The 24405-nt window shown below is 48.3% G+C and overlaps 1 protein-coding gene across 3 annotated transcripts in view; it reads right to left on the bottom strand.

Moving 5' to 3' along the window:
- Positions 1–988: 988 nt before the first annotated feature.
- The window catches only part of KCNH3 (potassium voltage-gated channel subfamily H member 3), a 99175-nt gene continuing 75758 nt past the window's right edge, over positions 989–24405 (bottom strand). For 2 of the 3 annotated variants that reach the window (XM_053302548.1, XM_053302546.1), the window contains exons 6-15: positions 22430–22587; positions 14575–14782; positions 12359–12625; positions 10229–10428; positions 7867–8116; positions 6166–6380; positions 5043–5329; positions 3171–3274; positions 2944–3011; positions 989–2217 (exon numbers count right to left, since the gene is read on the bottom strand). In XM_053302548.1, coding sequence (XP_053158523.1) covers positions 1606–2217; positions 2944–3011; positions 3171–3274; positions 5043–5329; positions 6166–6380; positions 7867–8116; positions 10229–10428; positions 12359–12625; positions 14575–14782; positions 22430–22587 — 2369 coding nt within the window. In that variant the 3' untranslated portion in view covers positions 989–1605. Of the gene's footprint in view, positions 2403–2943; positions 3012–3170; positions 3275–5042; positions 5330–6165; positions 6381–7866; positions 8117–10228; positions 10429–12358; positions 12626–14574; positions 14783–22429; positions 22588–24405 lie in introns of all 3 variants that reach the window. The other variant, XM_053302547.1, reaches the window with a different exon arrangement.

Here is a 24405-nt window from a genome sequence, read left to right as displayed (position 1 = left end):
TCTGCGGGGTGACAGCATACCTCCTTGCCGCCCCCGTGTGTTTGTGTCAGACCGAAAGTGCGCTTGCACACGTGCACTGGGCACTTCTGGTCTGACATGCACTGCGGTGGCAAGGAGGTGTGTTGCCGTCCTGCAGGACCATTTTTAAATAGCGCAGCGGGGTGGGCTGGTTAAGAGCACCCTCTCTGCTCCTTAAAGGTAGCCCCCCCTCCCCGTCGCCAGTTCTGTGCACATCCCTACTGCCTAGTCAAGCCACAGCAGTTCCGTCTCTGTAACACTGCACATCATATGTGCCAATGATGAAGTCAGAGCAAACTCACAGTGGTTTAAAATGAGAACTATAATATTTGTCAGTCTATACATAGATGTTGCTACCTTTCAGACACATCTCAGAATCCTTTCTGGCAAAAAGTGCTCTACATTAACACTTACTAAGTAATTGCTATATGGGAATGGAACTCCCACGGCTGATGTGGGAGTTTCTAGGCGGAAGAGGTATCATCAGACCATAGAGACAGCACCAACAAAAATGGTAATAGTGACAATAATTGTGAGATTACTGTATGCCCTATCATTTGCTTCTAAATGAGCATTAACATCTTCCGGAAGGGGGCACAGAAACTCATAATAAATATTTTCTCGCCAGTTGTTTGTCTCCAAGAAACAGATTCCAATCCCCACTTGGCTAAGCAGCTCTTTGCCAGATCTTTAGCAACCCCCTCACTCCCTGGATAATTATGTAAACAAAGTTAAAGCTAATTTTGCATAACTGTTGCAGGCTGCAATAGGATTTCACGTGGGGGGAGTAGGTTTGTACAGCAATGATATAACAGGAGCTGTGTCTTTTGATATAATAAGCTAGACTAGGCTACACTCTCTCTTCTCAGTCCAGGGATCATCTCTCTTGATCTTCCTTTTCTACTCCTCACTGCTCCATAGCAGGGATAAACAACTTCCGATGATGACAGAAATTTTGTACACCAAGAGGTCAGGGTCCAAAATGTACCTTTTATTTTATAAAAAGCGTATCCGCCTTTACCCAGCCCCACTATCCTTGGGAGCCAGGGAATATTACCTTTCCACCCTGCTCCCCTAGCAAAGGAACGGCATGCACAGTGGGATTCCCATTCTACCCCCAAGCCAATGCCCAACCTTCAAGCCATCTGAAAGAAGGGTAGTTAAAATAGGGTTGGATATATAATTTGCATATTTCAGGCATCTTTCTTGAGTTTGAAGCGGATGTTCTCCCCAAGCTACACACGAATCCAGACAGCATGGGTCCAGTGTTAAGCAGCAGGGACTCTTAGCAGCAGTTCCCATTTGCTTGATTTTGCCCATGGAAACAGTTGGCCCCATCCTTCTGCAGACCAGGTTTTGGAGAGAGCTCCTAAAGTTCTAGCCCTTTTCCTTCTGTCCCTCCAATGACTGGTGCTGCAGGTCCCTCTTGAAACACAGGGCTTTCTGGCTTCTCTTCACACACTACATTATGTTTCCAAAATGGGACCATGCCCAGTCCTGCAAGACAAGAGACTCTCCTTGACGTTTCCAGACCAGAAAAATCCCAGGGGTCAGTCTTGATCAAGGAAGCAGACAGGTAGAACTGGTTTATATGCCTGTCCCTTCCTCCTGTGGCCAGCAGGGGGCACTGCCTGCTGACCCATCATCCCCAGAGCCAATCAGCACCATTTCGAGGCTTGAGGAATCACAAGTTTGAGTCCTGGAAGAAGGTTTGGTTTCCGTGAGGCCTATAGCACATGCTGGATCTGTGGCAGGGGAAGCTTGGGAAAGGGCGCTTTCTCTTTGGCTCTGGCTTGGCAGTTGCGTGTGGCTCCCCTGGTCCTTGGAGCCATGGCTCCCTGGTGGAACGGCCACCACCTCTGAATCCTTGCCTGGCCCCAATGTCCACAGTGTCCCTGGCCAGGGGGAGCTCTGTCCGGGTGGTGGAGTCCATACCCATTGGACCCTGCCACAGGCTCCATTAGGACAGGGGGCTGGGGGTACAGTGTGGGGGCAAAAGTTTGGCGAGAGTCCGGTGTCCACCCTAAGTGGGCTCAGCAGAGGAGTAGCAGGAGCATCTGTATGTGGGCAGGGTCCATAGGCTGAAGGTTCAACATGGGGCTGTGATGGCATCTGGGAGAGAAGGAAGAGCTGGACTGCCTGGCGAAGAGAGTGGAGGCTTTCACGCATTTGTTGAACCTGCCCAGAGAGCTCGGCCACCTGCCATGGATGTGGTGGGAGAGAATACAAGGGGAGGCAGGTAAGCAGAGTGACTGGTTTCTTTCCCCGGCTGAGGCGAAACACCCTCCCTCTTGACTTTCTTTGACAGGATACTCTTTCCTCTGGTCATGACAGCCCGTTACTAGAAGCCTCCGCATAGGCAGTGCAAATCTGCAGGGCCAATACTGGAGAGGGAAAGAGAGAAGCAAGTCTAGCTTTCTCATCCCGAAGAGAAGGAATTTGTCTTTGCCCCTTGAATGGGCTGGCTTCTCTTGTGTACCTTTTAGACTTTGGGCTAGTCACTAATTTGGACTAAAGTCCCCAGAAATAAATTTAGAGAATGGGAAAAAGGCATTCTTTACCACCCTCATTTAAATGACAGAACGGTTCAAGGGGGTTAATAAAACAACTGTGTAAAAGTGACTTAGAGCTCTTGGGTCCAGTTCATACATTCAGTAGAATAGTTTAAAGCTCTTCCTACTCTTTTCAGTTTCCTGAACTGATCTGCACGTTTGAACGTTCTCCTCTGCCAAAGGAGGAGCATTCAGCCCAGCCGCCCCTTCCCATGACATCTTCATTTTCTGTGTGCAGAAAGTACTGGCTTTTTTTCTTTGTGGCCATGGAACTGGTGCAACATTTCCCTGTACCATTCCTTCAGTTCTGGAAGAGTTTGACTACATGCTGCTGCTACTGCTGAACATATAATCTCTTAGCCAGAAAACTTACCGCCTGGCGTAGCTTCTCAATAGTGTCAGCACCTGAAAGCTCAGCGGGGATGGTGAGCAGGCCACTGTCTGTAAAACAAGACAGGTTGGGTGGGCAAAGAGGTGAACAATTCAGCTTACAGCAGGAGTAGTATACCGGAGACTTGCCACCTCATCCCTATTACCCTTTTCCCCCCTCTGTATGCAGGTATGTACGTATGCACATACAATGCTATGTAGAATATTTACCTGTGCCAGGTGAAGGGCTGCCATAGTCTGGGCCTGAGGATCCTAGACGGAAACTAAACATAGGCTTGTCAGCGCTGGATCCATCCTCAATGCCATCCACGACCCTGCAGAGGGTGAAGGAGAGACACAGCATCTCAAAGCCAAGGAATGGGAGACGGGAAGTCTGTATTCTAAAGTCTACCATTAGAGTAACAGTCAAACTTGCATGCATATGTTTAAGAAAACAGGAACAGCTGACTGCCACAATGGAAAAGAAGATTAAATAGGGCAGGGAAAATACTTAGGGCCTGTCTCTTTGGATGGCTCAGATACTTTAGGGAGGAAACAAAGGTTGTGGGGTAGGGATGTGCATAGAAACCTTCGGCGCCGGCAGCGCTTTAAGGGCGGGGGAGGGTGTACTCGCCCCTCCTGCCGCATTTCCCCCGCTGGTGTGTTTTTTGTAAGCCCCTTGGGGCGGCAGCGTTCCTCCCTGCCGCCCCGTCTTCCCTGTTGGCCAGAAGTCGCAAGTGCGCGTGCGCCTGTTGCGTGCGCGCGCCCTTCTGCCGTGTGCGCGCGGTGGGCGCACGTGCACTCGCGACTTCCGTCCACTTCCGGCCGACGGGGAAGACAGGGCGGCAGGGAGGAACGCTGCTGCCCCGAGGGGCTTACAAAAAACAACGCGCTGGTGGGGGAAATGCGGCAGGAGGGGCGAGTACACCCTCCCCCGCCCTTAAAGCGCTACCCCCGCTGGCACCAAAACGCCCCCAGTGCCGAAACGTTTTGGAGGCCTTCATAATGGCCTCTGAAACGTTTCGGGCACATCCCTATTGTGGGGTAGGGACATTCCTGATTTCCTGTCTGAGCTACAGAGAGAGGTAACCATGCAGGCAAGAACTCCTCCATTCCTAGCCCCTTCTAGTGCTTGATCTCAAACAGGTCTGTGTACTTCTTAAAACATCTATATATGCTTTATTTTGTGTGTGTGTGTGTGTGTGTGTATACATATATAATGCTTCAAGAATAGAAGGAAAAATGTTCATCATCATAATGTTTAGCCTGCCTTTCCACTTCCACAAGAGCTGAAGGTGGTATAGATCAACTTGCAAACAGTATCACCACAGGACAGTGACAAGCAGCAGATAAGACTACGGTATAACACAGCAGGAGCAAAAATCCAGCTATCTGGCAGGCCAAATGCTTGCTTGAACAAAAAGGTCTTCAGAAGTCAACAAAGCACTTCCCCCGCTACTGTCTTTAGATGGATGATTAATTTCTTCTTCCAGATGGTGTTTTATACTTCTGGAATCCGATTTTATACATGTGTTTGTTTTAGTTGCTGTATTCAGTTTTCTTTTGCTGCTTATTTTAGTGTTTCAGGCTTATTTTAGTATTTTAATTGGTTTTTGTTCCGCTTTTTTATTACTTGTGCTGCCTTTTAATCAATGTAATCTGCTTTGTTAAAGAGTGAAAAGCAGGACATACTATCTTAAATAGTTAAAATAAAAAAATGGAGATGGGCCCATCTAGTCCTCCTTAGTCTGCTAGATCTCTGCCTCGGTCTGCTCCTCCGTTCCCACCAGCAGCACTTCTGATAGCATCAGGACACCTAGGAGAGTCTCCCTATCCATTCTTTGCAAGACACACTAGGACCGCCTCATCTAAGAGAGGAGAAAGAATGGGACAACTACTATCCTACAGCACTGCTGCTCATTCTAGAGCTGGGGTGTGCAAACTTGGCCCTCCAGTTGTGTTTGGACTACAACTTCCAGCCTCCCAACCCACAATTTATTGTGGCTGGGGAAGATGGGAGCTGTCATCCAAAAACATTGAGAAGGCCAAGTTTGCTCGCTCCTGCTCTAGAGGGTTTCACTTGCCTCTCTGCCTGTTCCTTACCGTGGGCTAAGATCTGGGGGGCCACTGCAAGGGGCGCTATGTAGTCGCAATGCTGTGGGACGTGAAGAAGTTTCAGAGGGTGGGTGGCGCTGTGGGAAGCCTGATCGTGGTGGGTGGTTACTGTGGCCCCCCAAGGAAGAGGGAAGCAAGGGACTGGAGGGCTCATCCACAGCTTCTGGGAGTAGGCATGGAGTTCTGCAGCGTGGAGGGAATGAGGCTTCGGTGTCTTTCCTCGCTGTGGAAAGCAAGGTGGTGGGCTCTCTGCTGTGCAGTGAGGGCGACTCCGCCTGCAGGGACCAGGAGAAAGAAATGCAAGACACAAGGAAAGCTTGAATGCCCCACCTGCTGCATTCTCTGAAACACCCCCCCACACACACACACCCGAACTCCCAGGTGGTGTGGAAAAATGGGAGACTGCCCAACCAAGTCATTCTAAGTAGAACTTAGCCTACTTCCCCCACTTCTTTGAATATGGGGGCTCTTACCTAGGACTCCCTCCCATGCTCTGTGCATTGGATTTGTATTCACCTGTTGGCACATGATGGGTTACAAACGGGTGCTGTCTTGATGCAGCTGCCATTTTGGAGAAAGACGGCAGACTGGCAAAACAACATCCCCCATTCCATGTGCTGTGAAATCGGGTTTGTCTCTAACTGTAAATGCAAAAGGTATTTGAAGGGGCAAACAGAGATAAGATGAGCTCATAAGCCCCTCTGGAAAGCAGACTAAAAATGAGGGGCCTTTGAACTCCCAACCTAGTATATTCCTTCTGTTAGCCACACCAGGACCTCCTCTCCGCTCCTCCCTCCCTGCATCTACAAGAGATGGGGAGTGCAGACTCCCGTCTCTTGGCAGAAAAATAATTATTTCACTCCACCATCTGAGTTTAGAAGTCCATTTTTCTTGTTGCCGGCTTTACAAAAACCCTGTAAGGTAGGTCACTATTATTGGGACTTGTACTGATGACAAATTAGGTGCTGGGAGAACAGTACCCAGAAGCCCAAGATGCAGAGCTCTGTCACCACAGAGGAGCCGCTGCCTCCACACTCTTCAACAGGGCCATCCACAACCACTGCCCCTTCTTGGGGTATCTCTGCTGCTGCCACCGCAGCTGTCCACTGACCTGGAAGATGCTTCCCCCGCCCAGATTGTAGCTGAGCTCACAGGGGAGCTCATGGCGAAACTTGCTGGCAAATTCTGGGTAGAGCTCCAGGCTGGCAAGGAGGCCAGGGAGGCTCAGGCACTGCAGGTCACAATAGGTCAGGCCCCGCACGTCTGCATTGGCTTGAACCACCTGCTCCTTGGATGAGATGTGGCAACCAATCAGGTCCCCCTTTCCTATAAGAAAAAAAAAAGAACAAAAGGCAATGGGTGGGCCCCCATTTGTCTTGTGTAACAAACAGTAACCCTAGATGGGGATGCACATCTGCATCTAAGAGATCATCCAGGCCTCATTGAACTGGCTGGATAAGCATCACAAGGAAGATAGAAATAAACATCTGGATCAGTAGGAGCTGTGTACCCAGATCTCCTTTGCTAGAGCAGAATGGGTGCTGGTTTTTAGAAACAGCCAAATAAGACCCACGACTGGAAAGGAACATCAATAGGACCTGTACTCAGGGCTGGGGAAACTAGAAACTGGAAGCAGGACAAAATCTGTAGGAAGACCTTTGTTTTCGGAAAAAGGCATATGATACAGTGGTCTTTGAAGCATACCACTTAAGGTGCTTGGACGGGGTGGGGGTGCTGGGTTGCATATTTGCACAATCCCCTTATGTAAAAAAATCAACTCCTTCCCTGTGGAAAACTAGTATGTCAAGGAGAAAGCTTAGCCTAGTCTTCCTGATAGTACTTGTAATTTTCCATGTGCAGGCATTTGTAGGCTGTGCATCATTCAAAGATAGGAGACCCCTAGACAAGTGGTACTGTATCCAGTGATGTCGGTTTTCTGGAGAACTTTGCATGGGGACATTTCCCAAAGTACTAAACAGACTAGGATCCTCCTGACTGAGCATGTTTGACTACTCAGCAAAACTCAACTAAAGTATGCTGTATTAGAAGTGTAGTGTTGGAGAAGATGCTAAAAGCCATCTAGTTCAAGCCCCTGACTGAAACCCAAACTTCACTTGCCACTGAGAAGGTTCTCCTAATGTCCATCTGAAATCTACTCTCCTGTGTGACTACGTACGTGTTTCTTTTGGCTGCCTGTGCTCAGCATTCATTGGCTGTTGGACAACAAATTCATTATCTCTCACACATCCATAGAAACTACACTCTTTCCTTACACAATTTCCTTATATTACTCATTCATTCATTTATTCGATTTCTATACCGCACTTCCAAAAATGGCTCAGGGCAATTTACACAGAGAAATAACTAATAAATAAGATGGCTCCCTGTCCCTGAAGGGCTCACAGTCTCAAAAGAAACACGAGATAGACACCAGCTACAGTCACTGGAGGAGGTCCTGTGCTGGGGGTGGATAGGGCCAGTTCCTCTCCCCCTGCTAACTAAAGAGAATCACCACGTTGAAAGGTGCCTCTTTGCCCAGTGAGCAGGTTAGTACTCACTTCTGAGTACATATGCATAGGATTCTGCTGTGAAGTTGCTGGTGGGGGCGGGAGGAAAGAAATGTCCAGTGGTGGTGGTGGTTGTAGAGAAACCAGATGTCTTAAGTGGGGCTTGCAGCAACCAGGACGGCTGGGCCCTTCCCATGCCATCTAGTTCCCCAGCCCTGTGAGGTGAGTGAGGAAGGAGAACCGACAGAGGAGGAGGAGGAGGAGAGTAGCAGCAGAAGCCAGCCCACGGGGGGCATTCACTCTACCTAGGATGGCGAGCACAGTGCCATCTTTGAGCACTTCCATGGAGCCGGAGCAGACAAGGTAGAGGGCCTGGAGCGCGTCCCCCTGCCGGATCAGGTATTCGCCAGGTGTGCAGAATGAAGTCCGAACACTGAGGGAAAGGGAGCGTCGGCAGCCCCGGCTTGCCCCCTCAAAGAGGGGCAGCTGCAGCAGCTCCTTATGCAGGTGCAGGGCAATGTCAGCACGCAGCTCATCAGGGAGGCTCTGCAACAACTGGAGGAAGGGAGGGGAGGACAGGACAGACCGTTGTTACTGTGGAAGCCTTGGTCTTGCCACCAGCCAGGGGAAATGCTTTGCGGGACGGTCACTCCTCCCACAACACAGAGCAGCAACAATCCGATTCAAAATGGACCCCAAAGACCCAGCTGCCACAGGAAACACCAAGTGAGGAATAGATATCGCATCTCACGAGATGAGAAAAGTGAAACATCTGTGATAGATGTTTAGATGAAATCATGGCAGGGATTCCATGGAGGCTGTCCTCCTTACCGAGGTGTTGCTCTCCCCCACAGGCCCCCCCCCATGGGATACTGACTGTCTGTGACTCCAAACTGTAGTTCTGTCTTACAACCCAGCTTTGTGGGGAAGACTCCCGAGATGCTAGGATACATTGAGCCACGCAGCCCATGGCTGAAAAGGACCAGCAGATCCTCCTCCTGAATGCTAGAGAGTCAAGGCTCCATCCTAGACAGAGAGGAGGGAGCTGAGCTGATGCAGCCGGTCACCACCCCGACCCTATAGGCTTGCTGTGAGGTTAAGAATGGGATAACTCCATTTACTGCTCTGAAGGAAAGGGGTAATGTAACAGGCGCAGCCTAAAACCTGTGTGCCCTGTGGGGAAGGCAGAAGAAGGGAGGCCCAGCCCAAGGTGCTCATGCCATCAGCTCCTGAAGAGGCCACCAATGGTCTAAGACAGGGGTTCCCAACCTGTGGTACTCCAGATGTTGCTGAATGACAATGCCCATCACCCCAAGTGACAATTTATTGTGGCTGAGGATGATGGGAGTTGTAGTTCAGCAGCATCTGAAGCACCACAGGTTGGGAAACCCTTGGTCTAAGACAAGTCCACTCTTGTGTTATTTTGTCTTATGCAACTTTTGTTTACTTTAGGATTAAATGATAAACTGCCTCAAAAGACTTGGCAGAAAGGTGGTACAGAAAAGCAACCAATAAATGAAAATAGGGGAAAACACAGTGTTTCGTTTCACTTTCCACAGCCAGACATAGGAACATAAGAAGTTGCCATATACTGAGTATATGAGTTGCCATATACTGAGTCAGACCATTGGTCTATCTATCTCAGTATTGTCTTCACAGACTGGCAGTGGCTTCTCCAAGGTTGCAGGCAGGAATCTCTCTCAGCCCTATCTTGGAGAAGCCAGGGAGGGAACTTGGAACCTAGATGCTCTTCCCAGAGCGGCTCCATCCCCTGAGGGGAAGATCTTACAGTGTTCACACTTCTAGTCTCCCTTTCATATGCAACCAGGGTGGACCCTGCTTAGCTAAGGGGACAAATCATGCTTGCTATCATAAGACCAGCTCTCCTCTGCTCTCCCCTGGTCCTTATCTTATGAGAACTTAACCCTTATTAGAACTTAACTCTTATCAGGCCAGGGGAGGAGAACTGGTCTTGTTGCAGCAAACATAAATTGTCTCCTTTGGTAAGCAGGGTCTGCCCTGGTTTGCATTTGGATGGTTGACCTATGAGCACTGTCTGCTGTAAGATATTCCCCTTAGGGGATGGGGCCATAACTCAGTGGAAGTGTATCTGAAGTCCCAGTTTCAATCCCTGGTAGCATCTCCAAGTAGGGCTGGGAAAGACTCCTGCCTGAAACCTCAGACAATACTGAGCTAGATGGACGAAGGGTCTGAATTGGTATAAGGCAGCTTCCTAGGTTTCAGGTGAACGGCTTGCTTTCTGCCCCGTTTCCAAATAAGCCAGAGAAAGAAGAGGTTTTTGCATCAGGCTCCAAGTTCAGTGTCCTGAGACTACCAGTTTAGTTTGATTTTAAAGCTTTAGTCAAAAACAGGCTTGAAAGGATGCTGGGAAGCCCTTGTGAAATCTCACCAGCCCGAGCTGAGGGGATGATGATGCTGAGGATGAACAACGTTCCCGCTGTGGTCAAGGGAGATCCCCCTACTCGTCACGCCCATCTCAAGGAGCAGCAGAAGGCAGAACAGAAGATAAATGCATTTGTGCTTGGTGCAGATGTTGATTCCCTGCCCAGGTTGTTGCCCTCTTGAAATACCCCTTCAGGAAGAGTCAACCCCTGGAAAAGGCCTACTCATTAAACCCGCATGCCCCTTCGTGGGCTTTGACCTCACCTCCCGGGTGTCAATGCCGTTGCTGGCACTCCAGGTGGCCTGGAAGTACTCAAGCATGCGCTGCTTCAGTGGCGGAGGGATGCGGTGAATGCGGATGTAGTCGCGCAGGTCACGTGTGCGGCTATGGTAGAGGAAACGGCGGGCATACATGCGCTGGATGATTGCAGTCACGTTCCCAAAGACAACGGCATGCATCAAGGCTTGGGGTGGGGAGGGGGAAGAAAGAATGGGACCAAACTTAGTCTTCCAGAAGTGGCCAGTGTGGAGCAGAATATCCCTCCCCCCCGTATGGTGAGAGAAATGGTGAGGCAAATGCCTCGGTTGGCAGGCAGACGAAGGCAAGTTCACATGCTGCGGCAAGCAAGAGACACGCTCCGAAACAGAGAGCAAGAAGACAGGGCCAAGACCCCTGGGACTTCCTGCCCCTGGACATTAATCTCTGGCCTGCTTTACGCATGCAGCAGAATTGTGGGAAGAAAATGCGGCACTGGGAGGCTGGGCTGGGCTGTCACAGACTGCAGCTGGAGCTGGTGAGCCGCATTTTGGAATGCTCCCCGCATGCAAAATTCTCCCTACAACTAGAACACTAGCACCTGGGGTAGAAATTTCAAGAAGGCTCACTGCTCACTTGGCTAGCTTTCTCCCGGCAGAGTGCTTTTCACACAGGGGAACATTAGGAAAAAAATACACCTCCCCCCCCCCCCCGCACAATCTGAAGTGGTACTGCCTCCTGTAGATCAAGCCTGAGATCAAGCTGTCCATCCAAGAGACCCACTGCAAACGAACAACCCTGAAAACCCAGCTCCGGCATCCCTTGCCACAGAAATGTGTCACCTATTTTATTCTACGTGGGGCTGCCTTTGTACGTAGTCCGGAAACTACAATTGATACAGAATGTGGCAGCCAGACTGGTCTGTGGGACAACCCAAAAGGGACCACGTAATACCGATTTTAAAAGAACTGCACTGGCTGCTGATAAATTTCCGACCGAAATCCAAAGTGTGAGTTATTACCTATAAAGCCCTCCACGGCTTGGGTCCAGGGTACTTAAGAGAGTGCCGCCTTTGTCATGAACCCAGATGCCTATTAAGATCATCTGGGGAGGTCCGGTTATGGTTGTCACCAACTCATTTGGTGGTGACTCGGGACCAGGACGTCTCTGTGGCTGCCCCAGGGCTTTGGAATATGCTCCCTGTCGAAATAAAAGCATCTCCATCTCCAATTGCTTTTAAAAGGACCCTCAAGACACACCTTTTTTCTCAGACTTTTAACTGAAATTAATTTTAAATTGTTTGTTCTTTGTGAAATTGTCTTAGTTGTTTTTACTGTTTGATCTTTGTTGTGTTTTAAATTGTGTACACTGCCTAGAGATACAAATAGTAATCAGGCAGTATAAAAAGATGATGACAAACAAACAAATTAATTAATTAATTAATTAATTAATTAATAATTCTCAAATTGTGATCGTCCTAGAAAGACTGGCCTCTCACTTATCTCCAGTAAATAAATTATAGCCCTGGCAGTGGCTATTTTATGGTTTTGTAATCACCCCACTGAAGTAAGAAGCTGAACCCAGGTACAGAATTCAGCATTCTGTGATTCCTAGCTTGCATTTTACAAGACCGAGGCAGGCAGAAATGCAGGCCTAACTCTAGGCCTTTGAATGCCACAGCCCCTGCTGCTTAGCCCTTTTAAGAAATCCTTGCTACAGGTTGGCTGCCAACAATGCAGAGCATAGGAATGTCAAATCCTCACTCTTCCCTTCAGCTCCCTTCTTCTTTTATGTGTCCTTTCTCTCGTCTAATGATTTGGTTTAAGTCTACATTTAACAAGCACGTTTCATTCTCCACAAGCTACTTCACCCATCTTCTATAGACCAGAAAGCCAAAATCCATCCAGTCCTGTTTTCCACCACAAGGACTGGCCCGGGGACATGACCACCACCTTGCTGTATGTAGGTATTGCACCCAAATAAAACCTGTAACAATAGAAGGCACTTGCCCCATTGTCATGATAACAGGAGCCTAAGTGAGAAGCTGAGATTGTGGGAACCAAAGGAGAGAGGATCACTGTAGTCTTACTGCCGAGGCCCACAGACCACGGCTGCCCCAGGCTGAGGGCTTCACTCACCCCCCACCAGCATGGTACAGATAGAGAAAATCTTCTCAGAATCGGTGTTTGCAGACACGTTGCCAAAGCCTACACTGGTCAAGCTGCTGAGGGCAAAGTAGAGGGAGGTGATGTAGGCACTTCGCAGCGAGGGCCCCCCGAAGAGCTCCCATGCGCTGCCATTCAAGGGGGGACCCGTCCGATTGCAAGAGTCCTCTTCGCCACTGCTATTCCTCTGCACCAGGTAGTAGGGAGTCTCTAGGCGTCGGGCCAGCTCCTGCAGCCAACCTGGCAGCAAGGGAACAAGGGGAGCCAGGTTAGAAGGATCTCCGGCATGACGCCTCTTCCCCTGAATTGCAGCTCCTTAGCACCCTCTAATTTATTAATTTATTATTATTATTATTATTATTATTATTATTATTAATTCGATTTCTATACCGCCCTTCCAAAAATGGCTCAGGACGGTTTACAAAGAGAAATAAAACAAATAAGATGGATCCCTGTCCCCAAAGGGCTCACATTCTAAAAAGAAACATAGAACACACACCAGCAACAGCCACTGGAGGTACTGTGCTGGGGGTGGATAGGGCCAGTTACTCTCCCCCTGCTAAATAAAGAGAATCACCATGGTAAAAGGTGCCTCTTTGCCCAGTTAGCAGGGGTAAGCACAGTACTTGAGCACAGAATAACCACTAAAAGACTCCCAGTCACAGAACGGAGGCACCAGAGCCAGATTCAAAGGCTAGGTTCAATGCAGGTACAGATCTGTAGGGCACGTACAGTTATTCACACGTTACATCGACACACGTACAGTAGTACCCTTCCTATTTGTACACGGCATTTGAGGGAGCCTGTCCCCAGATTCACTTTTAAAATAAAGGCATGTATAGTCATTCACACAAAGGCACATACATGTGTACAGACACCTGCACACATGTACAACATAATGTCTGAATAGGGCTCCAGTCTTCTGCTAGAAGGAAGTTCCTAGGAACACAAGTGGAGCCTTGCTGAATCAGACCCAAGTCCAGCATTCGGTTCTATGCAGCTAGCAGGGCCAGTAGTTCCTGACAGACCTAACGTCTGATGAGGACTGCAATTATTTTTTTAAAGCCATCAAAGTTAGTGGCTGTCACCACTTCTTAAGATAGTGAATTCTCTAAGTTAATTATGGATCATCTGCTTAGTATAGAGATCAATACTCATAACACATGGAAACCACAGACAGCAGGTATACCACACGATGGTACCAGCAGAGCAAATGGTGGGATTGCTGATTGCCTGACAGGGCTTTTGCCTTTTGCATACACAGTTGGACTGGGGCTTTAGGTGATTAATTTACTGATTATATGGATTACAGCTTGCATCTCTAACAACAAGCAAACATATGGATTGTGCTTCATTTGCGTAATTTATAAACATTGTGGAACTGAGCTTTTCTCCCACGGGTGGTGGTGGTGCTTTGTTTTTGTTCTTCACTGGTACACACAAAGCCTCTTCTCTGACTGCTCTTAGAGGCAGGCTTGTAGCTACTTAGAGGTAGGGTTGCCACTTGCCAGGGTTTGACCTGACATGCCAAGGTTTTAGTCCCCTTTTCAGAGTGGCTAGGGAAAACGGTCAAATCTCGCAGGGTGAGAAGCCAGAATGACGCAAGGCCACCCCCACCCCCACCCTTTCCCTCCTTGAAACGATTTCCCCTTTCCAGTATCAGTAGTTTGCACTCCTTTTTCTGGGCAAGAGCATAAGTAAAAGACAGACACAAATACGGCAAATTAAGAATATTTTGAAAACACCTAGGAAAGAGCTCAATAAGCCTTGCCCTGGAGATGAGTTAAGGGCAGCTCAAGATCTCTTTCTCTCTCTCCCTGAAAATATTCACCAAGTGCTGGAAGGCACCACGCTGGAGCACCCAAGCTCTACCCCGAGTCTCAGGCTTAGACTCTGAGCCTCAGGAGACTTGGCAACCCTACCTAGAGGTAAACACAGCAGTTACTTGTTAACTTGTCACTGTGCAGTCCCTGGAGCCTGCGAGACAACAGTAATTATAGAAGAGCTCATTGCCTCCAAGCAGAAGTGAGTGGGTGTGGATTTATTTATTTATTTGACTGGTTGTGGCATATGCATCCAATGCTTTAGCTTGCACACACAATGCAGTGTTTCTTCACATTCACGCTCCACGGAGTTGCACAACAGCGTGTCTTGTCAGGAGAAAAAGATGCCATCACACACACCCCTACCTATCCCTGGCAGCTGTGAAGGGCTGCTCTCGACCTCGCGCTGTCCAATGAAGTACCAGATGCAGGCCACCCAGTGAGCCAGGAGAGCAAAGACCGTCATGAGCAGGGTGAGCACCACGGCACTGTATTGCGAGTACCGGTCCAGGTTGGGCAGCAGCCGTAGTAACCGCAAGAGCCTCACTGTCTTGAGTAGGTGTGCTCCAAAGTACTGGGTAGAGAAGAAAGAGAAGGGAAGGAAGGAAGGTTGGGCCAGCCTGCACTACCCCCACTACCACAGAGGGAAATCGCAAAAGGAATGGTGGAGCTACCCATGTCCAAATGTGTCTGTGGAACACGGGTCCCCCCCACCCGGGGTCTGGGATCCCTTGCTTGCCTCTCGCCTCCCCCTCCAGCCACCGCTCATTGCCCTGCTGGCCAGCTGCTTTTGCTTCCACTGCCCATGCCTCCCCCGCCGCTGTGATAGCCTTCCTGGAGCCCATGCTGCCACTCCTGTTTCTTGCTGCCACTGGTGCTCTTGCCTGCTGCCTGCTTCCAGCTTGCTGAGAGTGGAAGACATGCACGTTCTCCATTCTGAGCAGACTCTGGAGCCTGCCAGAAAGCCCTGGCCGCAGCTGGCACAGTGGCAGCGGGTGGGAGTGACAGTGACAGCGAGGAGCAGGAGCGGCAGGGCAGGCAATGCTATCGGTAGCAAGGCCCGAGAGCTGGCTGCCATGGCAGCAGGGATGGGATAGGGAGCGTGGGCCACAGGTAAGCAATGGGCGGGGTGTGTGTGTGCCCCCAGGGATTGAACACGAGCCCTCTCTGCCTTTGCTATACCCCTGGGTAGAGCAAAGGAAGAGGGACTGCAATGCTCCCTGTTTACCTTTAACTCCATTACTGTTTCTTTCCTCTGTTGTCTGCCTTATGTCAATATGCAGATTGTAAACCCCTTGGGGCAGGGGCCTGTCTTCTCATTCTTTGTACAGCATCATGTACATGGATGGTGTAGTAATAATAATAGTAGTAGTAGTAGTAGTAGTAGTAGTAATAATAATAATAATAATAATAATAAGAAGAAGAAGAAGAAGAAGAAGAAGAAGAAGAAGAAGAAAATGAAGATGTAAAAATATTATGGGACTTCTGACTACAAACAGACAAACATCTGCCACACAATACACCAGATATAACTGTAGTTGAGAAGAAAGAAAAACAAGTTAAAACAATCGACATAGCAATACCAGGGGATAGCAGAATAGAAGAAAAAGAAATAGAAAAAATCACCAAATACAAAGACCTACAAATTGAAATGGAAAGGCTGTGGCAGAAAAAGACCCAAATAATCCCAGTGGTAACTGGCGCCCTGGGTGCAGTTCCAAAAGACCTTGAAGAGCACCTCAACACCATAGGAGCCACAGAAATCACCATCAGCCAATTACAAAAAGCAGCTTTACTGGGAACAGCCTATATTCTCCGACGATATCTATAACAACAGCAACAACATTGACAATAAAATTCTGGCATCCCAGGTCCTTGGGAAGGACTTGATGTCTGGATAAAACAAACCAGTCAATAACACCTGTCTGACTGTGTAAAATAATAATAATTAATAATACGATTAGATAAAATGTTGTTGTAAGGATAATGAGATTAGTAGTGTGCCCGAACCGGTCCGGCGGCCATTCCCGGAGGCCCGGTCTACCCAGCGATCGGAGGCCCGGTCTACCCGGCCCTTTCCCGGCGGGTAGACCGGGCCTCCGGCGAACGGCGTGTTTTGCGGTGCGCGCATGCGCGCGCAAAACACCATTATGCCGGAGGCCTTCCAAACGAGAGGAGCTCTGTGCCAGAGCTCCTCTCGTTTCCTATGCGGTGAGCGGGTGAGCGAGCGGGCGGGCGGGCGGGTGGGCAGCTAGCTGGGAGGGAGGGAGGGCTGGCATTGGGAGTTCTTTCGCCGCCGCCGCGGGGGGGCAGCTGGTTTCCAGCGCCCCTATACTAGAAAATACGGGCGCTGGCGGGGGCAAGGAGGCGGGAGGGCTAAGCAAGCCCTCCCCGCCCTAAAAACAAGGCCCCCCTTCGGTGCCAGTCCGGACTTCTCCGGACTGTGCACATCACTAAATGAGATAAGTGCTTTCTCTTCAGTAACCAAGGTCGTGGACAAAGGAGGATCTCAAAGATAGACAAGACTTCTCAGTCTGATTTGATTAACTTTAAACATTTCACATCTACAGCTGTGCAACTCCACATTGACTTATTATGGACCCTACAATGGACCCGTAGTCCATCTCATCAATGGCATCTCTGGCTATAGGCCTATCACTAACTTGGAGAACAAGTGCTAGGAGGTAAAGCCTCAAACAAAACTAGATGCCAGGACAACTTTCCAGTGAAGGGGAAGGTGTCAGGGCTTTTTAAGAGCCAGGAAAGAGTTTCATAACCCCTTATGTGGGTTATACTTTGAAATGAATATTCTGCTACATGTTTTGCAGGGCTGGCATGGTTGGTGGAAGATTCTGAAACTCTTTCCTGGCTCTTAAAAAGCCCTGACACCTTCCCCTTCACTGGAAAGTTGTCCTGGCAGCTAGTTTTGTTTGAGGCTTTACCTCCTAGCACTTGCTCTCCAAGTTAGCGATAGGCCTATAAGCCAGAGATGCCATGATGAGATGGACTACGGGTCCATTGTAGGGTCCATAAATCATGAAACTACCCATCCATCAGACTTTTTCTAACCTGGGTGGTGGACAATACAACATTCCCCATCCAGATCTGAGTGACCAGGTCTGTATCCCTCAGCTCAGTTAGCTCTCATTAGACCCTGGAGCTAGAACTTGACACATCCCATAGCATGCATTAGCTTGGACAGGTTTTCTTTCTCAAGTGGAGACTCCTTCTGAACATATGCAGAATTTATTCCCCTCATCCCTGCCTACAAATACTCCCTAGAGGAAGCCAGATTTCAGGTATCTGAGATTCAAAGGGAAAGATTCCAGATTTGACGATGGGTCTTTGAAGCAGAAATGGAGTGCCAGCATCTTTTTATCACATAAAATAAGAACAGAGGGAGATGTCAAATCAGTGATAAGAGGGGGAAAGGGGGAGAAAAAACCTGTTCTGAGTTTTCATGCCAGCTTTGCCCAACTAAGCTTATCCAACTTCCTGCTATCTTGAATGGCACTGAAGTCCAAACAAGATGCAGTGTATGTGGGGGTTCTGTAACTGGAATTCCCAACATCCTTTTATTTTCCTTTGATTCCCCAGCATAAGTTGCCCCCCACAAAGCCACTGTCAGACGGGAAGCAGAAAACTAGAGAGCTTGCTTAGTGTGATGGCTAAGAAACCAAGGTACAAATCAGGACTCCCCCAATTCAAATCTTACCACTGCCATGAACTCACTAGGTGGCCTAAGGCAAGGCTCTCAGCCTCACCTCCCCAGTGGCGACAGGGAGTTAATGGGGTTGTTCTAAGGATTGCCTCAAAATAATACAATACAAAGTGCTTTGCACCATACAAATGCCAAGTATTATTATTAAAACATATGTGTGCATCCAACATAAAACATATGTGTACATTATTAAAACATATGTGTACATCCGCCTAGAGATGTACATATCAGGTGGCATAGAAATATGATAAATAATACATGAAATAAATAAATACAATTTCGGCCTGTAAACATTCCCTTCTGCGACCAACAGCAGCTTCGAGGAACGAATTGGATTGGGGCGGTACTGTGGCAGCAAAGGCCCTGAACTAAAATGGCCACCTTCCCAGGCTGCTTTTTGAACAAGAAAAATAGGTTGGAAGCTCAGATCACAGAAGTCCCACATCATGTCTCCTTTGGCCTTGAGATGCCAGCAAGAGATCCCACTACGCTTCTGAACCAGGGCTAGCCTGAACCAGTGAGAGAGCTGCCTCCACAGGCTGCCTCACCAGCCGGGAGCAAGAAGAGCTCAGCAGGAAGAGGAATCGTCGTCCAAGCAATGGCTGCCACCAGGGGAAGAGCCACCATTGTGTGTGTGTGTGGGGGGGGGGGGGTGGTTTGAAAGAACCCAGGCTGCTGTGCCCAGGGGCTGCACCTGACATCATACATGCAGGGGGTGTGGTTGCATTTGCAAATGGGGCTGCACACCCTGTTTGCAAGTAAGCAGTCAATTACAGCCAGTGCTGCGGTGGATGGAGCGCCTTTCCCTGCTTGTAAAGGCATGGAGAAGCAACCCTGTCCAGGCTGGGAGCACAGCGCTGGCTGAAACTTCTCAAAAATGGAGCCAGGTTCAATTTTGGTATGCAGATTATGCCATGAGGGTTTGGGCCAGTGGCCAAGCCTGATTTGTGCCTCATCCTCCTCCATGTGAGGCTTTCTGTGAGGCCCCCATTCCAACTCATAAGAAGCCAATAAGAACTGTAGGGGAACCCCCAAAGTGGAGCTGATCGCCATGGGTAAATGCGGCAAGCTTCATGTCGGGGCTTCCCCCATCCGGGTCTTGCAGGGAGGACCCTATTGGGCGGGGGAAGAAGTAGATATCAATACAACCACCTGGAAGCATTCATGCAGGGAGATGTTGCCTCACTATCAACAAACAGCGTAGCACCACAGGATCGGGTGCAGCTCTTACAAGATCTCAAGGCAAGATCTCATGAGACTTGCCCCAGCTGTCAAGAACTATATAAGGGAGGACTAGCCAGTGACGAGGGGCCAGTCCAGGAGGAGGGCTTGGTGCAGAAGGAATCTGACTGAGCTTTGTGGGTAGCAACACTAGGGTGGGGCTGGTGAATGGGACAAGTCCCGTCTGTAATCCTTAAAGCTCCCTTTGGCCGAAAACTCTGAGGCCACTTCAACCTTCTTTGGCAGCAGAAGGCAGATGGCTGTACTGAGAGCCAGACAAGAACTTAAGAACTGGTTCAGAACAACTGATCCAAGAGTCCTGCTGGATCAGGCCCAAGGCCAATCTACTCCAGCATCTTGTTTCACACAACGGCCCACCAGATGCCTCTGGGGAGCCCACAGGCAAGAGGTGAGGACATACCCTCTCCCTTGCTGTTGCTCCTCTGCAACTGATATTGAGAGGCATCATGCCCCTGAAGCTGCAGGTGGCCTATAGTAGCCACCAGAATAGTAGCCATTGATAGACCTGCTCTCCATGAATTTGTCTAAGTCCCTTTTAAAACATCCAAACTAGTGGCCATCACAGCATCCTATGGCAAAGAATTCCATAGATTAATTATATGCTGTGTGAAAAAGTACTTCGTTTTGTCCTAAATTTCCCAGCCTCAGTTTCATGGGATGACCCCCTGGTTCTAGTGTTGTGAGAGAGGGAGAAAATTTTCTCTCTGTCCGCTCTCTACTCCATGCATAATTTTATACACCTCTATCATGACTCCACGTAGTTGACTCTTTCCAAACTAAAAAGCCCCAGATGCTGTAGCCTTGCCTCATAAGGAAGGTGCTCCAGGCCCCTAATCATCTTGATTACCCTCTTCTGCACCTTTTCCAGTTCTACAATGTCCTTCTTGACCAGAAATGGTGACCACAACTGCATGCAGTACTCCGAATGTGGCCACACCATCAATCTGTATAAGGGCATCATGACAGTAACATTATTTCCAATCCCCTTCCTGATGATTCTTAGCATGGATTTGCCTTTTTCACAGCTGCCGTGTACTTAGTTGACACTTTCAACAAGCTGTCCACCATGACCCCAAGATCTCTCTCCTGGTCAGTCACCGACAGCTCAGAACCCATCAGTGTATATGTGAAGCTGAGATTGTTTGCCCCCAAATGCATCATTTTACACTTGCTTATATTGAAATGCATTTGCCATTTTGTCACCATTTTGTTGCCCACTCCCCCAGTCTGGAGAGATCCTTTTGGAACTCCTCACAATCTGTTTTGGATTTCACTACCCTAAATTATTAATTATCTTCCACTTCACTGTTTACTCCAACTTCTAGATCATTTATGAATAAGTTAAAGATTCTTCTTACTTTCCTCCATTGTGAAAACTGTCCATTTATTCTTATCCTCTGTTTCCTGTCCTTCTTTCAGTTGCCAATCCACACCTGAATGTGTCCCCTTATCCCATGACTGCTAACTTTACTTAAGAGCCTTTGGTGAATTTTGTCAAAAGCTTTTTGGAAGTCCAAGTAGTATTCTGTGACACTCTCCAAAACTCCAAAAGGTTAGTGAGGCAAGACTTGCCCTTGCAGAAGCCATGCTGGCTCTCCTTCAGCAAGGCCCATTCTTCTACATGCTTTTGTCATTTAGCCATTTTGTCCTTAAGTATGCTTTCCATCAATTTACCTGGCACAGAACTTAAGCTAACCACCTGCATTTTCCTGGATCCCTTTTTGAAAATCGGAGTTACATTAGCTACTTTCCAATCCTCTGGTACAGAGACTGATTGTAGAGACAAGTCATATATTTTTGCTAGGAGATCGGCAATTTCACATTTGAGTTCCTTCAGAACTCTTGGGTGGATGCCATCTCTGGCCTGGTGATTTGTTAATGTTCAGTTTATCAAGACAGTTTAGAATACTTCCTCTTGAATGTTCTTCAGCCTCCAAGCCTGAGAAACTCAGTTCCAGAGTGGATATATGGTCAGTATCCTCCGCCGTGAAGACAGATGCAAAGAACTCATTCAGTTTCTCTGCAATCTCCTTATCCTCCTTAATAAACCCTTTCACACCCTCCTCCTCTAAGGGTCTAACTGCTTCCTTGGCAGGTTTTCTGCTTCTGATAGATTTAAAGTGGTTTTTGCTATTCCCCTTGATACTTGTAGCTATATTCTCCTCAGATTTGATCTGCTGGTCCTGAATGGGGTCACATTTCCCCAAAAGGAACAGGTACATCATCTGTGAGTCCTTCTGGATCCAAATCCCTCCATGGTGTCTCAGGATGAGGCAATAGCCAGAGGTGCTTTCTATCAGCTTCAGTTGATATATGCCAGCTGTGTCTGTTTCTTGAGATAAACGGCTTCAAAACAGTAGTACATATGCTGATAACCTCCAGACTTGTCTACTACAATGCACTCTATGTGGGGCTGCCTTTGTAGGTAGTCCAGAAATTGCAGTTGGTACAGAATGTGGTAACCAGTTTGGTATCCAGGTCATCGTGAGGTGACAATATTACTCCTGTAATATAAAAAACTACACTGGCTACCAATAAATTTCTGGGCAAAATACAAGGTGCTGGTTATAACCTATAAAGGCCTAAACAGCTTAAGCCCAGGGTATTTAAGAGAATGTCTGCTTCACCATGAGATCATGTGGAGAGGATTGTCTGCAGTTGCCATCAACTCATCTTGTGGCTACACACGGACGGGCTTTCTTTGTTGCCGTCCCGAGACTCTGGAATACTCCCTGCTGATATAAGAGCCTCCCCATCTCTGACAACTTTTACGAAGTTGTTAAAGACAATCTTTTCACCCAAGATTTTTAACTAGACATGGTTTTAAATCATGTTAAGGTTTTTATGTCTGTTTTAATTTGTTTTATGTTTTTGTAAAACACCCAGAGATGGAAGTTTGGGGTGGTCTACAAATATAAAAAACACCCCCCAAAAAACCTCAATCTTTTTGCATCCCTTATTGTCTCCTTGCATTTCTTTTGCCAGAGTTTATGTTCCTTTCTGTTCTCTTCATATGGGCAGGACTTCCATTTTCTGAAGGAAGTCTTCTTCCCTTTTATAGTTTCCCTGACTCAACTTGTTAGTCATGCTGGTGTCCTCCTGAACTTGGTGGTACCCTTTCTCCTTCCTGGTATACATTCCAACTGAGCTTCTATTATTGTGGTTTTAAATAGCTTCCATGTTTTCTGGAGTGATTTGATTCTCCTGATGTTCCCTTTCAGCTTCCTTTTTACCACTCCCTCATGTTTGAGAACTCACCACATTGACCTTGAAGGCATAGAGGAGGTCGAAGGGCAGGGCGGCCAAAAGATCCAGTACAAACCAGCGGGTCAAGTAGTGCAGGAAAATGGCGTGAGGGTCAAAAACCACCTGCCCTGACTTGCTGACAAAGGTGGTTCGAAAATTCAGCACAATGTCTGGAAAGAGAGGACAGAAGTATAAAATGGAGTTTACAGCAGTGAGACCACCCACTATACAGGTGGTTGCTGATGAAGTGGGTTTGGAGTTCCTAATGCCAAAAGAAAAACAGCTGACCATCCTCCTTTAAGCCCAAATACTGGTACTGGAATAGTAAAGAGGGCTGCAATGTGAGCAAGGAGGCTCTGTCTTAATTGTTCCACCTGATAAATGGGAGCAATTCACGACTGTAGTAAATCACCTATGCCCATCCACCACCCCAGGAATGATCACTGTATGACTCACAACTAGGGATGTGCGTGAAGCACGGTTTGAAGTGTGGTACGAGCACTTTGAGGGAAATTAGAAAGGAAAATTTAAGAAAACAGAGAGGAGGTGCTTACCTGCTCTCCACCATCCCTTCCAGCTTCCTGCCGGGACAGCAAGTGTCTCAAAAAGCCCCACACACCATCAGCACACACATGGTGTCCACGCATGCACAGGCACCAACTGCGTGGTCAGCAACACCATGCTGAGCATGCAAATGGTGCCCGTGCATGTGCGGACATCTTGTGTGCGCTGATGGCATGTGCAGCTTTTTTGGGACACATGCCACCCCAGAAGGAAGCTGGAAAGGGCGGAGGAGAGCACCTGTTCTCTGTTTTCTTCCCTTTCTAATTTCCCTCAGAATGCTCAAACCACAGTTTGGATGTATCCCTACTCACAGTACTATTTCTGTTGGAAAGTACTGCAACTGAGGGGGCAGGCAGGGCCCGTTTAAGACAAGGCCCTTTTTATGACAAGGCTGAATTTTCACTGAGGCCTGCCTACCCTTTTCTTTTCACTCCCCCTGAAACAATTCAATTTTTTCCTTAGCTGAAGTGTCCTGTTTGTCAGTACTGATATTTGTCAATATCCATGTGCAAGGCCCCAGGGCAACTGCCCTGCTATCTGAAAAAGGGCCTGGTCACCATGATAAGAGGTATGGAATCCAGCGGCAGTCAATGAAATTGCTTCCTAGGCAGAACCGCTTCATGGTGAGAGAGAGGGATGGGGAATTCCCGCCCTTTCCTGTGAGCACTGGGAGATGGCAGGGAAGTGACTCAGTTAGTACGGTGTAAACATCGGCTGGGGCCGTCAGTGAGGACGGTTATCCAATACTCTGGGGGGGCCACCAGAGAGAGGGATGAACATGGGCCGCCTCTCCACTAACTACGCCCCTGCAGCAACTGTGTGCATGAATGGTGTGGAGTGGAGTGTTTCCAGCCTCTGCCACCTCCACACAGCACTTAGAGGCAAGTAGGGGAATTCCCCTCTCCACTTTGATCACTGCACCAACATGTGGCACTTGCACCTTCCAAACTGCCTCACTGACTGAAGCAATGATGGTAGTATGTGTTCTCTACATGCAAGTTGCCACTCGGCTTTGAAGTCCCTGAGTGAGAAATGTACATGGGTGAAATCACCCTGAGTGGCTACTTCACAATGAAGAACAACCTGCCAGAACATTCTTTCCTGACCAGCCACATGGAGTTTCCTAAAAATGAACCACAGGGACAGCATGTGCTAGGCTGAGGGAAAAGCAGGTCTTTTTGAACTAGCTATGTTGGACGCTGAGGCAGAGGCTTGGCAGAAGCAATGTGGTATTCAAAAACTTGACAGGGCCCTGGGGATACCATCAGTTCAGCTTTGGGACTATCATTGCCTGTGTTGACAGCTGTTTCCCTAGAATTCCTTTGGAGTCATTATATGTGTACGCTAAGAGATGTTCACAGAGACACACCAGCACAAGTCTCCAGTGTCCTCTTCACCAAAGGCAACCAGCTCTTGAAAGGTCA

This window comes from Hemicordylus capensis, chromosome 2 (genome assembly GCF_027244095.1).
Source record: "Hemicordylus capensis ecotype Gifberg chromosome 2, rHemCap1.1.pri, whole genome shotgun sequence".
NCBI lineage: Eukaryota > Metazoa > Chordata > Lepidosauria > Squamata > Cordylidae > Hemicordylus > Hemicordylus capensis.
Note: the sequence above shows the minus strand (reverse complement) of the source record. Positions and strands in the feature narration are given on the sequence as shown.